The sequence below is a fragment of the Hippoglossus stenolepis genome, chromosome 16 (assembly GCF_022539355.2).
Source record: "Hippoglossus stenolepis isolate QCI-W04-F060 chromosome 16, HSTE1.2, whole genome shotgun sequence".
Taxonomy (NCBI): Eukaryota; Metazoa; Chordata; class Actinopteri; order Pleuronectiformes; family Pleuronectidae; genus Hippoglossus; species Hippoglossus stenolepis.
Window position 1 is genome coordinate 17,064,254 of NC_061498.1, and position 17,805 is coordinate 17,082,058.

Sequence of the window (17,805 nt, forward strand, 5' to 3'; positions counted from 1 at the left end):
TGATGCAATGACACGCAAGACCGCAGAAACTCAAACGGTTCCAAGGAAACTAATGAGTAGTGCAACAAAGAACAACTCCAAACTGTTACTGATAAACTCACACTGCTGCAGAAACACACAGCAGCAAATAAACTAAAATAAGCTGCTAAAAAACTCTAAACTGTTGCAAAGACACTAAAAACGTCCAAAAGGAAACTTAAAACTGCTATAAATAAACTAATAAAAGATGCACTGATACTCAAAACAGCTGCAAAGAAAGTCAAAACGGTTGCAAAGAAACTAAAACAGCTGCAAAGATACTAAAACAGTTACAACAAAATTCAAAACTGTTGCAAAGAACTCTAAGAACTATTCCCTCAACGCAGCGACCCACATTAATGCTACTGTGTGTCTGCAGGGATGAGTCTTTGCATCAAAACTGATGCAAAGACACTAAAACAGTTACAAAGAAACTCAAACCTGATGCAAAGACACTAAAACAGTTACAAAGAAACCTTAAAACAGCCACAAAGAAACTTAAAACTGATGCAAAGATACTAAAACAGTTACAATGAAACCTCAAAACAGCCGCAAAGAAACTCTAAACAGCTGCTCAGAAACTCAGAGCTGATGCAAGACACTACAAACTGCTGAGGAGGAACTCAAATGATCACAAATAGACGTAACATGATTCCAAATTGCAGCAGAACAACTGAAGACTACAAAGACACAGAAATCCCAGTACAAAGATACATAGCAGGATCACTTAGAGATGATACTAAATCTTCCCACAGAGGAGCACAGCAACATAAAATTGAAGTTAAATCCAGGTCACATATAACTCTGAAAGATAAGTAATGAAGCATCAAAGCAATGCTTGAATAAAATGATTTAATATCATTTTATTTACAAATTTAAAAGTATTCTGAAACTATCTTTAGAGTGTCATACCATATCCGGATTAAAATAAGGACAGATTTTAACTTATTTTTCCAATATTTTATCATTATATTTTAATACAAACCAGCATGTCAACTGCCCCCCAGTGGTTGGGAACGTCATCAGTATGTTGAGTAGAATTTGAATGTGTTTAAATTAACATGTAAAGTGTTATTACAGACAATAATATTCGATCTGACATCACGTATCTCTGAATGGGGTTTCTTGTCGCGTTGTGGCGTTAAAAAACACCCAGAGTATATACAAATATCTGATTGGCTCGTACTCCATGACGTATCCTTGGGGGCGGGGGCTTTTGAGAGCAGCAAAAGTGTGACGTCATATTTGTTATGGAAGAACGAAGCAGTGACTCCGGCGGCGGAAGAATGGAGCAAAACATCGAAGATTACAAGGTAGTTCTGGGTTTTTACAAGCATTTGCCGCCAGTATTTTGATGTGCGCACGTTGACAACTTCCCCCACAACTCGACCCTCGTTTTTCGGGTGGAACTAGTCGAGCTTTCGGGGGCAATGTTAGCTTCTAGCTAGCTGTCGGTGTTCAATAAATCGCTGGAGAAGATAAACCTGTCAGCTACACGTTCTGGATGTTTCATGCTCTGGGCTCTGTTGTATTAGAAGCCCGATGGATGTGTTTTACTACCACACAGACAAGTTAGCTCTGTAGCTAACTAGGTCAAAGCTACTTCAGCACAACAAGTTCAGTTTTTCAATGTGCGAGTTTCTGGTCTCTGGTCCAGTGACCTGACAGACCAGACGAGCTGGAGTCATGTGATCACTGTCATTTACTGCCTTTGATGTGAGATCACTACACAACCCCCACACACATCATGCAGTCTTATCTGGTCAACACTGTGTGCTCATTTAATTTGACATATATGTTGTTAAACCACATAACACATTTATAACAATGGCCTCAATGTGACCAGATTTTTTTAATGTATTTATTTGACAGGGACAATGTTTATTGATCAACATTAAATACAGAACCTAGCATGAACATGTCCACCAAGGAAACAATGTGTCTATTTTATACAGAATAAATGACAGCAATAAATAAGGTAAGAGAAAAATAGGAGGATGGAAAGAGCGGATGAATTATAAACTAAGCTAGACAACCAAAAAACAAGAAAAGGGAAATGAATATAATATTGACATGTTTGATTGTTAACAAGCCAGTCCCTGATTTAAAGGTAAACTGATTTTATTTGTATTTTAGAATATTGGTCAGACAATACAGCCAATTTCATTATGTCATCCAAGGCTCTGGGAAATTATAATGAGAACAATTTTCAACGCCTTGTAGATACTGTTAGCATACACCTCCAGATTATGTCCCCATAACCTCACTTTGGCACAGAAGTGAGCCATCCCCTTGTCTCACCTTACTTTGTATAACTCTGGGATTTCTTCCTCCTCAGCTGATATTTGAGAAGGAGGGAGTTTACCTCCACACAAATGCCAAGAGGAGCAACCAGGACACTACCATCCCAGGGTTCATCCGCGTTGTGGAGCGGGTAAGAAAATATGTCTGAGTCAAGCTTGCTATATAGAGGGAAAGCCCCGGAAAGCACTGGGGTCATTAACTGTGTCTTTGTTCTAGGCTGGGGTGCCAGCTCTAGAGTGGAGCCCACTAGAGGATGAGGGGCGCTGTGCCCCCGCTGTACTCTACTCCAAAAAGGTCGGTAGTCATGAAAAACAACAAAATATTCATATATTTTCTGACTCAAATGTAAATGAATGTCATCAACTTTTTTTGTTTAACCAATTAGGACGGAGAAGGAGGGGAGGAGGATACACACTTTGACCCTGGTTATGAGCCGGACTGGGCTGTTATCAGCACTGTGAAGAAAGATCGAGAACATGTCCCAGTCAAAGAGTCAGGTGCCTTTTACACTTCTGTGACCTTTGACATAGAGTTACGTTGATAAGAAACAATGTATGAAAGTAAATATCCCTGTATTTCTCTTCCAGATCAGTGGTCATTCTCTCTGCCTCTGTCAGAGCTCTACTCTCTTCGGAGGGCCCGCTTCTCTTTGGGTCGCAACTTTCTGGTGTTGACGAGTAGAGGGGGGCACCCGCTGCCTGCTCTACACTTCCACAGGGGAGGAACCAGAGAACTTCTTCGGGCCCTGCATCATTACATCATCCTGGACCCGTGAGTATTATCACTGTGACACCCCCAACAGCCGCAGCAGCAGAGTCAGTGTGTTGGAATTTGTCTCAGCACTTTGAGCAGCTGATGGACCGTTTCAAGCAGAACTGTTAACATGATGCGTCACATGAGTGGAAATAACATCACATGCATTTTTTTGTCATCAGGTCACCAGTCGATGGGCGACTCTACCTTGCTTACCCGCATGAGTCAGGTGCACTCTCTCACTCTTTTGATCGGCTGCACCTCCTTGATGACGGCTCGGATCTTGTTTCGGTAATTTACTTTTATTTTATTTTTTGTTTTCATTTAAAAGAGAGCAGGTTTTACATGGTACATTTAAAGTGGAAATAATGTTTTCAGTCTAAAAGTATAGTTACTAATATCAGTCTCCATCATAGCATAAATTGATCATAAAATCTTTCTTAGTTTTTAAGCCAAGTGATCAATACTGATCAAAGTCACACTGTGGACTATACTTAATTTTAAAACTTTACAACCTTATCACTGGCGATCCTGACCTCCCCTCAGACTCACATATTGAAGCCCATCCAGAGTCACAGCCCATGAAAGAAGTGTTTTCCTGTCGAGCCAAAAACCCGTGAGGAATTCAAGTGAAACACCTCTTCATCTGTCACTTTGCTTTTTTTGTCTCCTTGAACAGAGATTCATCCAGGACCCCTATGCCACAACATTTGGTGGTTTCTCCAAAGTCACCAATTTCTTCAAGGCGGCCCTCCGGCCTCCAGATTCCCCCGTCCACTTGCGCACTGCTCAGGATCCAAACCTGCCCCCCCAGTCTGATGACGAGCCTGGATTTGAACTCATCAACTGTGTAAGAGAAAGATACTGAAAGGACCATTTAGAGTCCTGCCACCCACAGGTACTCGATGGGTAACGTGTCAAAATATGTTTATAAAAATTCACTGGTACAGGCACAGGTAAACCAGGAATTAAATAATTGTACTGTATTTTTAACATTTAAATCATTTTGGTATGAAGCCTAGTCAGCCGTAAGGTTTTTTATTGTGAAAGTCTATAACACAACCTTCTCTTCCTCTCAGATAACTGTCACTACCGACAGTGAATTAGCTAGTACATCAAAAATAAATCCCATGAATGCCCACAAAAAGAGTGAATATGTTCTCAGTGGCTTGTAGATGTTTAAATGGGTCAAAAGAGACGTGAGAATTGGAGACATTAATCACTTGTTTATGTTTTTCCGTCTAGGGGGTAGAGCTCGGTCCCAGACCAGACGTAACCAGGGGACAACCTCTGGACAAATGGGAGGAGTTTCTGGACCCTGAGGGCCGCGTGAGGAACCCAGAAAAAATCAAAGAGCTGGTGTTCAGGGGGGTAAGGCTGTAAATATAGTGACAGGATACTTATCCCCTGTTTCTAGGATTCCTGTTTTATTTTTAATTTTTATAATAGATACACATTTTATTGATGTTGTTCTTGCCTCTTGCAGGGCATCAAGCCATCACTAAGGAGAGAGATCTGGAAGTTCCTCCTGGGTTTTTATCCATGGAACAGCACTACTAAAGAACGGGAAGACATTCTGCGGTTTAAAACGTCAGTGATTTTATTGTTTTACATGCTTTTGATGGTTTGACATCAGTTTGTGAATAAGCATGTTTTCATAAAGTGTTCAACTATTCCTTCAACACAGTGACCCACTTTAATGCTACTGTGTGTCCGCAGGGATGAGTATTTCAGAATGAAAGTGCAGTGGAAGTCCGTCACTGAAGAGCAGGAGATGAGGAACTCCCTCCTCAGAGGCTACAGAAGCCTGATAGGTCAGAAAACAGAGGATCAGTTCATCGTTGTATCCGTCCGCTGCTTGTGATGCTGAAGTTGAACTTGGCTTTGTTGTTTTGTGACAGAGAGAGATGTCAGCAGGACAGACAGACACAATACGTTCTTTTCCGGGAACGACAATCCAGGACTGACCCTGCTCCACGATGTGCTGATGACGTACTGCATGTTCAACTTTGATCTCGGTAGGATTTTACTTTGCTGGTTGGCAAACAGAAGTGCAACTCACTACGTGTGTGTGTGTGTGTGTGTGTGTGTGTGTGTGTGTGTGTGTGTGTGTGTGTGTGTGTGTGTGTGTGTGTGTGTGTGTGTGTGTGTGTGTGTGTGTGTGTGTGTGTGTGTGTGTGTGTGTGTGTGTGTGTGTGTTGTGACAAAGTAATGTGATTGAGTCTTGTTATTTTCGGTTCCGTTACAACTTTTTTTTATAAATAACTGTAAACAAACAAAACTAAGAAGATGATATGATTTGTTAATCTCAGGTCTTGTGTCTCTCTGGCGCTTTCCTTTATTTATTATTCTCCATCTGCCCAGGTTACGTCCAGGGGATGAGTGATCTCCTCTCTCCTCTCCTGTTCATCACCCAGAATGAGGTGGAATCCTTCTGGTGTCTGACGGGCTTCATGGAGCTGGTGGTTAGTAGACGTTTCTCTCTTCATCAGGATCAGTCGCTGCAGCTTTTGAATTTGGGAGTTCGTCTGAATAGTTCTAGAGATCAACAGTGAAAGAGAATGAGTGAAAGTTTGACATGAAGTTCTAATGCCCACTTTTATGTGGTCAGTGAAAACATTTTTGTAATAACTTCATCAGCAATTCTGGTTTAAACGAGAACAGAATGCACACATTGTTATATTTGTGGTTTGAATGTCTTTCAGAAGGATCTTTGTTAAGTTTCAAACTCAATAAGTCCTAAATAAATCACAGCTGTTTTGAGAATGTGTTTTTTTTGTATGTGTTCATTTAAATGAGCACATACCTACACAGACTTATCGGTGACTAATATGCCTCCTCTGTTTTCATCTATGCAGCACCAGAACTTTGAAGAGTCTCAGGAGGCCATGAAGCAGCAGCTCCTTAAGCTCAGTATCCTGTTGAAGGCTCTAGACCCAGAGCTGTGCGACTTCCTGGGTTAGTCAGTGAACATCCATCCACTCACATTCTGGATTTGATTAAAATAATTCCTAAGTCATAAGTATGGTGCTAAGAAAAGTGGAGCAGAAACAAGAATAAAGAGGCTACTCAACATTCTGCATCCTTCAGGCTGCACTTAAGAATGTATTAGTTATGTATAGAAGCATCTGCAGATGGGTGCACACCAGGTACATATGCATGAGAGGAAGTGCCTGAATTTCAGTTTTAGGGATAAATCATTTACAAGGAGCTCATTCTTGTTGTTTTGTTTGTTGCTGAATTGAAAACACATTTGTGTTGTTCCGCAGACTCTCAGGACAGCGGCTCACTTTGCTTCTGTTTCCGCTGGCTGCTCATCTGGTTCAAGAGAGAGTTTTCCTTCGAGGACATCCTCACTCTGTGGGAGGTGAGCGCACAACATCTGTATTTACTTACATACATGAAGGTTTTTATGATGCTCAAACAGCTGAAGGTCCAAAGACATGCATGTTAACTGGTGACTCCAGATTAGCCGTAGGTGTTTATGCGAGGGTACGTGGTTGTTTGTCTCTACCAGGGTTTTGATTGTACCTGAGGGTGGAAAAAGCAAGGACCTGTTAGCTCAGGATCTGTAGAGCGCCCACTTTGATCTTGAACATTAGATTTCACTGCCCCAGTCTTTTCAGCATTTAAAGGTTTGTGTATATAATTTGTATCTCCAGATGCTGCCATGTTCACCAGACAATGTTTGGAGATTTCCTTTTTCAAGTGATCAGGTTCCCTTTTGGCATCAGGTTAAAAACGAATGTCTTCTGCAGAGTCATTTGACCTGGGAGCCAATGTATCCATTACCATTGCAGACAAAAGCCAGGTGTTAGCGGGTGTTAGTGATTTTTTTTTTGCAGTGGAAAAGGAGCTTAATTGAATTGTCCGCTAAGTATTGATTTTATTTTACAGACCGAAACACCAAAATTAACCAAATGGGTTTTATGTCTATAAAATGTGCCTGAACCCTGCAATGACCAACTTTTTATTTGTGTGATAGACTAGCAACATGTCCAGGTTGTAACCTCCCCCTCACCCAGTGGGAGCTGGGATTGCCCACCTCTGTAACATCCTGTTTTCTCCCTCAGGTCCAGTGGACTGGTCTTCCATGTGACAACTTCCACCTGCTGATAGCCTGTTCGATCCTCTCGTCCCAGAGAGGAGAGCTGATTGGCTCAGATCATGACTTCAACACTATTCTGAAGGTGTGCACCGCATGTGTGTCATGTTTACGACTCAGTGTGTCAACACAGCAACAACAGCATTTGTGTATTGTCATTTGATCTGCAGCACATTAATGAGCTGACGATGAAGTTGGATCTGCAGACTGTTCTACGTGGAGCGGAGGCCATTTATCTGCAGTTTATTCAGTGCAAGGTAAGAAGAGTCATCTTCCATTTTTTGTCAAAGACGGCAAGGCTCTCAGTGTTGTACCTGTATTTTAAAAGCTCAATCCAAATATCTGGTAAGAAGCTTCCGTGTCATTAATACGTTTACATCAGGAATTTCTATCCTGCAGGTTTGCATCTCCAGGGATCAAAACCATAAGAAATAGGGATTTCTCTCAAATTCTGTTTACTTCTTCTTACATATATCTAATATTTGTTTTTTTCTTGTCGAAAGTTGTCACTTCTCCTCACCTCTTATAATCTGTCACAGAAAAAAAAGTGAAACGGGAAAAGTAACACCTTGCGTCAACTCATAAAATTCACAACAAGTCAACATTTATCTGTTTCACGCAGCTTCACAAGCCAGAAATATTGGGAATCATTTCCAGTCCATTTTTTTTTCCACATACGAGTCTTAATATTATTTATTTGTTATTCATTGTATTTGTAAAATATTTCTAATGATGTTAAAAAGCATCAAATGGTTTTGCCCTCTACAGAAGATATAGTTGATGCATCATATTCAGATTTTTTGGCCTTTACTCAATAGTAATGAGTCACATCTATACATACCTGGGATTGTCTCATTTCTCACTGTTTATCCTATTTTTCTGAGTCCATGCATTTGCTCCTCCAATGATTAGAAGCCAATTTAGGTTTTCACAAAAAAAAAAAAATCTCCAGTTGTAATTTTTAATATCCATCAGCTTCCTTTAAGATTTTTTTCTCCTTGTGAATTCATCAAAATCTGTGCTGATCAGGTGCATTTCAGCCATAAAGTCAGTAAAGATGAAGGCCTGTATTAATGCATTGGTTTGAAGTGATATAGTGTAATGGAAATTTACTTAATAACTACTTACGTTACTTAATAACTACTTACTTTACTTAATAACTACTTAGTTTATGCTTGCAGCAGACATTTCCATCTAGGGTACAGCTCGACATAAACTTTATGCATATCGGATGTACGTCCACTGTCTAGCATGTGACCCCATCGTCTAAACATGTGTTGCGGAAGTTGATCCTGAGGTCACCTGAGTCAATAGTGACCTTTTGCTGTACTCGAGTTGAATTCTGTTTATCTACTCAGCTGACTGACAAACATCCTTACCACTGATAACATTATTTCCTCTCCAATACAGAAATTATGCAATCTATAAGTTCCGGACACAGAACAATACATTCACACACACACACACCCCTCACGTGTTTTTGGTCAGGGCGTAACCCACACAGAGACACTTAAATATGAGCACAGACACTTCACTGTTTTATCACACTCGCAACCTCCACCTTGCCCGTGTGATCCTTGCTGCAGAAAGCTTTTACAAATACACTGACAAAGACAACTTGACTCAGAACCTCGTTTATTGACAAATTTCCAACACAATAGAAAAATAATTCCTGTCACCTCCTCCCTCCACAGGAGCTTCCCCTCAAGGTGCAGAGGGTTCTCGGCCTCCACGTTCCCCCCAGCTCTGACGAGGACAGCCCGGACTCACAGGCCGGCGAGGCACAACGCCTCCTCAGCCAATCCCAGGCCGGAGCTTCCTCCTCTAATTCAGCACGTGGTCGCCCTTATCCTTAAATCTGAAAGTCAGCTGATGGACTGACGCTCACTAAACGATGAATGAAAGATATTTATATGTGGAAAAACAGAATCTATATATATACATTGTGATCCAATGAGAAGGAAGACTGTTGTTACTGTTTGTCAGGGGCAGGGGGTGCTGTTGAAGTGTTTTTCTTTTAATGTACCCCTGAATTTTTCAGTCCAAGATATTTAAACACTATGTTCGTACTCTTCTTTTTCTTCTTTTTTTTTACCCGGACAGCTCGTCACTTCACATCCTCCTGAGTTTCTGTCATCTCTCTTTTCTCTCCGTCCTCTGTTGGATGCTGCTGTTTTACCTTTTCCCCAAGTTATTTAACAGCTGTTTTCATCCCCACCTGTCACTACAGTGTACTCTCTTTGTTGAGTCTGGTTTAGATTTCCCTCCTGTTCCCTTGCCACTGTTCCTGAAAAGGGAAGATATTGAAGTATAAACTGACTGCCAGCACCTTGTCAGTACAGTATGATGCCATTCCAGCCCTATGCAAAGTTTTTGCATGCCTTATAGTTTTCACATGCGGCGTGGTAATATTTTAAGCCTTGTAATTACCTGTATAACGTTTTCATCCGCTGATTATTACCAAATAAATGGTTGAATCATATCAGTCTGTCTCTCTTAGGTCTGCTCGGCTACTCTCTTAAAGTATTTACATTTTACTGCCACTGTATGATTCTCCACCACTATGTTCTATAGCCTCTTAGACAGGTTTAGTTACTTTAACATTAAGATTTTGTATTGAAAAAACATGATAAATTCATAAAATTCGATGTCTGACCTTTCTGGCTTGTTACCCTGTACAAAAAAAGCAAAGTGTGCTCAAAGCTCCTTGGTTCATTACCTCCACCAAGAAGGTGATGTTTTCACGCCTGTCCGTTTGTTGGTTGGTTCTCAGCAAGACTACACAAAAACAACTCAACAGATTTCCACGAAATTGGTGGCAGGATGCGGTATGGGTCAGGGAAGAACTTATTAAACTTTGGTACGGATCCAGGATTTTTTGTGTAGCTTGATTAAATTGAAAGGGCCTGTTTGGCCTGAGTGGCAGCTATGAGCTCTACTGAGTGACATAGTTCCATGTGTCTCTGAGTTGTTGTCAGTTCATACTGTCTCATACTGTTTTCATTTGATTAAGTGTTGAGATCACATGTTGAGAATATTTTACATAGAAAAAACAAAGATCAGCGAGAAGCATAACGAATAAATAGAAATTTGAGATGCAGATCTGAATACTTTTCTTGTGACGCAGCCGTGATTGCAATCCAATCTACCCAACTGAATATAAAGTAGGTAAAACATTTTTATTCTTACTCAAGAAAACAAGACTTTTACTTAAGATGCAGTATTTGTACGTTACTGTGATAGTACTTTAACATAAGAGTGAAGGATCAGTAATTCCTCCAGCAGTGATGATCTGATCATGTGTTTTTTTGTGTCACATCTTCATCTACACAAAAACCTCAGTTGTAAAACAAGTTGTGGAATAAGAAAATGGATATGTCCTCAGGAAACATCAATGGAAAAGAAAAGAATGAAAAATATTTAAGTGAATTCGACTCGATTTTTTTTAACTCATTAAAACACAGTTGAGAATTAAATATGGTTAAAAGGCAAAGTGTGAATAAGTGTATTTATAAACGTTTACATTTGGACATACTTACATTTTTTTTCATATTTTTTATCTATATTTATAAGAGTTTTAGGTTTTTAATGAAATTCTATTCTTGATCGGAGCAACTGTAACAAAAAAACCTTCCCCCTGGAGATCAAACTGATAAAAAAATAAATATTTCCAGCTAACAGTGACATCTATGAGTTAATGTGGCGTCTTTAACTTGTGAACTGGTTAAACTTTGCCCTCTCCCCTCTCCCCCTCCCCACTGGCCAGCAGGTGTCTGTGTGAGGTGAATGGCGGAGGGGAAAATAGGACCTCTGTTCTCCACTGTCCCGGGAAATGAGCTGGAAAATGAGGGGCGGGGGCGACACACCTCCTTCTCAGGACCCGCTGCACTATTCTTTTGGCCACTCGCTGTCTCTTACCCCCTCGATCTGTGTTGTTTGAATACAGCTGCGGTGTATGAATTTAGGAGGGTGCTTAAACAGGCCCACGATCTGTCACTCCCTGTCCCATCCTCCTCCTCCTCCTCCCTCCTGACCTCACTTGACTGACAGAGCCAAACTTAACTCAGGCCCTCATTCAAACTCAATCTGCTTTCAGTTCCTCTCAAAGCCTGTTTTATAGGCGAAGGCCTTGTCGACAGCTTTAAACCCCATTTTCTCACTAATGCCACAATCGACCAAGTGTTGGAGGATTATGGTCTGTTCATGTTGTCATTATGCTGCATGTCTTAGGAAAGCTGTTATCTGCGGTAGATGATGTGGCTGCACAATCTACTCTCTGACTTTCCTATTCCGCTGTGTATTTGTGTGATAATTCCACTGCTTTCAGTATGAATCAGTCAGTTCTACTCACTTATCTTTGTGCTCTCTTTTATTTACTTAATTCTATTTTACATTTTACATTTTTCTCTTCTTTATTTCTTAAATCTTTTCTTTCTGGAATCAGATTTTCTCGACTGTACTACATAATCCAATCAATAATTTGCCTTCTTCTCATATCAAAATCCAATCAGACTTGTTTTTAATACTGCCGTTCATGGAAAAGTTGCAATACAAGGTGTTAACAATACAGTAAAAAAATGTATAGTACTGAATAATATTATAATACTTATAATAATGAAAAATAGAATAAAATAAAGCAGGTCGATTAGATAGAAAGAATGTTAAAATATAAATGTAGGTGAACTAAAGATAGTGGGAAGTACTTTAAAACTTGGGTTTGGAAAAGTGCTCTATAGATAAAATAAATTATTATTTATTTTTAATCATTTAATTCATACCCCTCTTTTAGGCTTATAATGGTGTGAATTCATTTTGTGCTGATCTTGTCATTTTGGTCACAGTAACGTCGATATCTGTGCACAGGGCAAATATCTCCCGAAGATTTAAACAACAGAACGAAGACATGAAATCATAATAATGTCATCAGATCATAACTTGTAGATCAAACCCAACTGTGCTTTATTTGAAAGCAGCTGTATGATTCAGACCACGTGTCCATGTGTCAGTGTACGGGCTGCTGTAGTGGAGACCCAGCAGTCATTCACTTTGTGAGGAGACTAGAAATTAAACTGATGTTTAAAATAGTATTTTCAAAAATGAAAAAAACAGGAGGATTTCTCCTTCTTGAAACGTGAAACTTTTCCACAACACATATCCCTTTATATCGTTACCACTGTATAGCACCACCGACAGCTATTACTGTAAACAGTTTACTGAAGTACTGTACTGAGTTCAGATACCTGTACTGTAATATTTTACATTTTAGAAGTTTTAGTCCTTTACGGCTTGAAGGGAAATATCGTACTTTTATGTTCTTTGTACCAGTTAATTTACAGAAATTTGTTTTAAATAGGTTTATAAAACATGATGCTTGGATTTACCTACCCATCTGAAGCTCCACTTCAACTAAATACATGTACATCAGCAATAATAATCCAATATATAATATTTAATAGTATGACAATTTTTTAAAGGGTTATTTAATTTCCGCTCAGTTCTTTTATATTTTATGATTTTCATAGAATTTTATAGAAGTCAAGTATTTTATGTTGTAGTGTTAAAGGATCTGAGAACTTCCTCCATCACTGGATACGTGATGAAATATGAAAGACTTTAATAAAATAATTATATTTGAAGTAAATAAAAAATGTCATCAAGTTTAAATGATTTTTGTGTTGCACATGTAGTTGTGAAGTTTGTGGAACTGCTCGTCTGCTCCGCGCTGAATGGAGCATGAATAATTGATGCTGAGCTGAAATCATGGTGCCATTGTGGTCGTCCATTTAACTCCCATTTGAAATGTGAGCTGCCATTGAAACCTCTAATGTGCGAACAGCCACCTGTAATGACTGCGTCAAATACAATCTGTATTCTCCACTGGTGAGTGCGACCCCACTGTGACCATCAGAGGAGTCCCCGGGGAGCGTGTGAAAAGTGTGTCTACCCCATGAATGTGTGAAGTGTGTGTGTGAGGCACCAGCAGCAGGCAGAAGGCCAGGGGGCTGTTGTCTGACACTGATTTGTAAAGGGAGACAATACGGCTCATTGACCTGCCCCGGCTCCACTGTCTGTTGCACATACCTCGCCTGCCCAGCCCTCCCCAGTGGCTTCACTGCTCTTTAAACATGAGCAGCAGATTGCCACAGGCGCAGGGAGGGGAGGCCGACGGGACACAGGTTGCTTTGACAATGAGAATCCAGAGAGTAAAGAGAGGGATGGGGCTTGGAGAAAAAAGAAAATATACCAAGTACTTTTCAGGAGTTGTTCAAAGACAACAGGATTTGCTTGTGTTTCTCATCCACGAGGCCTCTTCACTTCTAACACCCAAAAAGTCCAGTTGCCTATGAACAGCCCCTGAAGACACCATGACCCGATGACAGATTAACATTTATTTAACTCATTTTGGGGTGAAAAGTCTTTAGAGTCGTTTCAGGCTCGTAATCCCTTGAAAAAACATATTTGTTTCCTGTGAACATTTGTAATGAGAACTCATGTTCCCGCTCTATTTACAAATAAACATGTATCTCACACAAAACGTGACATGTGACATTTGGTGAAGATTGGATCATTTATGCATGAATTAAAACTTTCATAGCGATACATAGAAATTCACTGAGCCGTCACAGACAATTTTTACAATGAGTCATCATCAAAGTCCTAAAGGCTTCCTGATCAAATTTGAAGTGGATGTGATCAACCAGCTTTGAGAAATTAAAAAAACATAATGATATGATGACGTATCGTTTCCTGTTGCCAGTAGTTGGCGCTATAACTTTAACTGGATAAATCCAAGTCTGTTTGCATCCTTTCATTGATGGCAAACTGAAGAGAAAGGTTGCAACTATCGAACTATTTCTTTATCGTTTAACCTGTGAATTAAATTCCTGATTGGTTGATTCATTGCATTTATTTGCATTTGCAAAGTTCTGTCATTTTGGAAAGAAGGGTGTGTCATTTTTTGGTTCATGAAAAGTCCGAAAATAATAGAGCCTCAAGTTCTGTTAATCAATATTTGTCCCAAAAAATAATCAAAAAAGCAAAGATACTTCATACAATTGTAAAAGGCAAGAAAAAAAACTTCACATTTGAGATGCTGAAACTAGCACATCTGGACCATTCGCTCTGGAAAAATGTTTCAATATCTGATCAAATATAAGAATTTCCTTTAATTAATTATATTACTCACCATTTCAGCTCCATTGCCCTTCACAGATTCACGGTTTAATTTTGTTAATCTAGCCTGACGAAGTTTCTCACAAGATAAAAAAAAAAATAGGAGAAATTCTTTAATATTTGCACAAACATCTATATTTTATTTCATCATATAACTTTTGATCTTTAACCTGTGATCCAGTGTTAGAAGATGAGGATATTCCCTGTTATCTACCAGCAGCTATGATTTAACATCCATCCATGTGTTTGACATATTTCCTGCCCTCCGCACGTTGTAAACAAACACCCTCATCCTTTTGTCATCCATTCCCATTGTCAGAGTGTGGAGGTGACCTTTTCTCTCCCCTCTCTCTCTCTCTCTCTGCCTCTCACCCCTCGCAGCCTTTTCTTTTCCTCCCTTCTCTCTTTCACTGTCGGAGACAAGCTGTTGCTCTGTCCCCTGCGGGCCACTCCCTCTCTTGTCTGCTCCTCTCTCCTCCTGCCCTGCCTCCCTCTCTCCCCTCGCTCTCCTCCTTTCCCCCTCTCCCCACCTGTTGGAGCAATTGTTGCGCAGACCATATTGTTGTCCTCTTATTATTTAATGTCACTCATGAGGGTCCCCACCCCTCTCTGCCTCGGACTTTCTGCCACTCCCTCTCCCTCTCTCTCCCTGCTGGGTATAAAACTCAGAGGACTCAGCTGGGGGCTGATATTCTGCACAGCACCACAGGACAGCAGGGTCCAGGTTTCAAGAAGGGGGAAAAAAGGGAGAATCTGCAGGGATTTCCACACGACCCCTTACCTGCACAGCAGCTCAGGTGGCAGAAGGACAGTATCTGCTGTTTTTCCTTCCCAGTTGGACATAAACAGGTTCATATTTTACCCATCAGGCTGTGCAGATGGACAGGGGCATGCCTGTGTCTCTGTGGTGCGAAGAGGTCGAGGATGACCAGAGTCAGGAGCAGGGCCAGGGCCCCAACAGAGGCTCGTCTCAGCTGCGAGCCGCCTGGGACCCCACTGTGTCGGGGCACCGTGTGATCCTGAGGCTGCTTCACGTGGAGGAGAGGTACATGCCCTCCATGCTCTACATCACCCTCATCCAGAGGGATCCAGAGCGCAGGGAGGAGCTCGCCAAGTGGGCCCTGGAGGTATGAAACTCTTGATTCTGCCCCATGATCCTGGATGAGTTGTGTCACCGCAGCAGCTGTGACACCGGTGCCCTCTGTCTTTTCTCTGCAGGTGTGCTGTGAGATCGGTTGTGATGAGACAGTGTTTCCTCTGTCTGTCTCTCTGATGGACCGCTTCCTGTCTGCCACTCTGTCTGTGCCCGTCTCACCGTACTGCCTGGCCGCCGGCTGCATCCTCATCGCATCCAAACTCACAGAGTGCGACAACATCACCGCAGACACTCTCTGCGCCGCAGCCGAGTACAGCTTCCCGCCCTCGACCCTGCGGGTGAGTCCATCACTTGGTCATTGCAGAGGCTGGAGTGAAAGAGTGAAAGAGTCCAGTAAAGATAACAACTCTGGTTCATTTACAACTGTGGCCCCCTAATAGCATCACTAACTTACATCAAACTGCAGTGTAAACTGTAATTTTAAACAATAATAATATATTATCGAGTTTTATAGCTTTTATGGTACTTAAGCTTTATGAGAAAACATTGAAGTAGCTATATCATAGTATAAGGTGGAAAAATATAAGGGGAATTGTAGGGAAACAAACAAATTAACAAGTATCTCATGAACTAAAAATACCAGTAAACCACCAACTGGAAGTCAACCTGTCTAAAACTTGAATTTAATTAATTTAATCAACAAACTTCCATTTTTTATTTCATATGTCTTATTGATCTGATCAACTTTAGAATCTATACTGTTACCTGAGGAAATAAAACATACATGCCCATCATCAGTTCCAGTTCAAAAGATGCATATGAACATCGTAATAATGGTAGTTCACCTTTTGATTATCTTCCAGATTAATCAGTCGATTGTTTTGTCTGTGAAATGTTAGGAAAACGTCACAGTGTTCAAGGTGGCGTCTTGTTTTTCAGATAAAAAGTCATAAGAGTTCAGCTCACTGTGATATATGATGAGGAGCAGCAGCAAATCTTCACATCTGAGAAGCTGCACTAATGTGCAAAAAATCGCAGCTTATCTTTCGATATATATTTATAATATTCTAATTGTGTGACAACTGTAATAACTATTTTGTAACTTTTTAACTAATACATCAGCTTTCCATCTGATCTTGCCGCTAAAGTGAATCAATGATGCAGCTCAGAGGTTTAAGTCAGAAGTTTCCATCACTGATCTTAAATGCAGCCTTACAATTTAAGCACATGTTTTTATGAATAACTCCATGTTATACCACACCACGACTTTTCTAATTCTTAAAACCACCTGTTCCCTCCTTTAGGAAATGGAGCGAGTCATCCTGGCCACTCTGCGGTGGGACACAGCAGCGGTGACCCCTCAGGACTTCCTCCCACATTTCCTGGCCTCAGTGGAGCAGAGAGGCGATGGGGACGGCGGTGAGTCTGCGGAGGAGCGGTTGTCCACCCTGCGGCGGCACAGTGACACACTGGCGGCCATGTGTGTCTGTGACTCCCGGTTCCTGGGAGCACCTCCATCACTTGTTGCTGCAGCATCCCTCAACTGTGCACTGCGAGGCCTGGGCAACCAGGGGCCCTCTCAGCTGGCTCTCATGAGTGAAGAGCTGGCAGAGCTGTGCCAGACTGAGCTGGTGAGTAAAGACCTGTTCATTTCATTTGAATTGGATTTGGTTTTATTATTATTTTATTTTGTCAGGGAATGGGATTTGCAAGAGCAACGTGTTTTAAGCAACTACATTTAGAAAACTTGTCATGTCATATGCATGAAGAGTTTGCATCTCTGACTAAATCCACTCACTTTCTCTGTCTTGCTTCACAGGCAGTGCTGCAGTGCTACAGTGACATGATAGAGTACGGCCTCCGCCAGCGGCTGAGGAGTGGGCTTCAGCAGGGCCCCACAGAGAAAGAGGCGGAGGTGGAGGAGGAGGTGGAGGAGGATGAGCGGGCCGGGACACCCACTGACATGAGAGAGATTGATTTCTAAACACTGAATCAGCTGATGCAGCTCAAGTGTAAATCAATCAAAACCATTTAAGTTCATCAGTCAAACTGATATAAATCGAAAAGGACCCCAAAATGCTCAGACATGGTTTTATATATATATACATTTTGAAATGATTGATTATTATTGCGTGACTGTTAATTTATTTAATTTTTTTTAACTTTATTTATTTGTGAACACTTTTTGCAAGTATGTGTTTTCCATGTGCCATATTTTATTATTATTATTATCTATTTCTATTAATTTTATTGTAGGCTTAGATGTCATTTTGATGCATTCATATTTATATATTTAATTTATTATCACGTGCAATTGTTGACTGTGTTTATGTTAATTTATTTCACTATGCCATGA

General features: G+C 40.8%; 2 protein-coding genes across 2 annotated transcripts; both read left to right on the plus strand.

Moving 5' to 3' along the window:
* Window positions 1-1,217: 1,217 nt before the first annotated feature.
* Window positions 1,218-9,662, plus strand: tbc1d17 (TBC1 domain family, member 17). The gene is made up of 17 exons (XM_035181249.2): window positions 1,218-1,331; window positions 2,357-2,452; window positions 2,539-2,616; window positions 2,708-2,819; window positions 2,910-3,093; window positions 3,258-3,366; window positions 3,755-3,925; window positions 4,321-4,446; window positions 4,562-4,665; window positions 4,795-4,889; window positions 4,977-5,093; window positions 5,440-5,540; window positions 5,934-6,033; window positions 6,345-6,442; window positions 7,149-7,265; window positions 7,351-7,437; window positions 8,875-9,662. The coding sequence occupies exons 1-17, from the start codon at window positions 1,269-1,271 to the stop codon at window positions 9,034-9,036; spliced, it is 1,920 nt and encodes a 639-aa protein (XP_035037140.1). The 5' UTR covers window positions 1,218-1,268; the 3' UTR covers window positions 9,037-9,662.
* A 3,643-nt stretch (window positions 9,663-13,305) lies between these two features.
* Window positions 13,306-17,654, plus strand: ccndx (cyclin Dx). Its single transcript, XM_035181195.2, has 5 exons — window positions 13,306-13,383; window positions 15,223-15,480; window positions 15,572-15,787; window positions 16,754-17,080; window positions 17,269-17,654. The coding sequence occupies exons 1-5, from the start codon at window positions 13,306-13,308 to the stop codon at window positions 17,431-17,433; spliced, it is 1,044 nt and encodes a 347-aa protein (XP_035037086.2). The 3' UTR covers window positions 17,434-17,654.
* The last annotated feature ends 151 nt before the right edge of the window (window positions 17,655-17,805 follow it).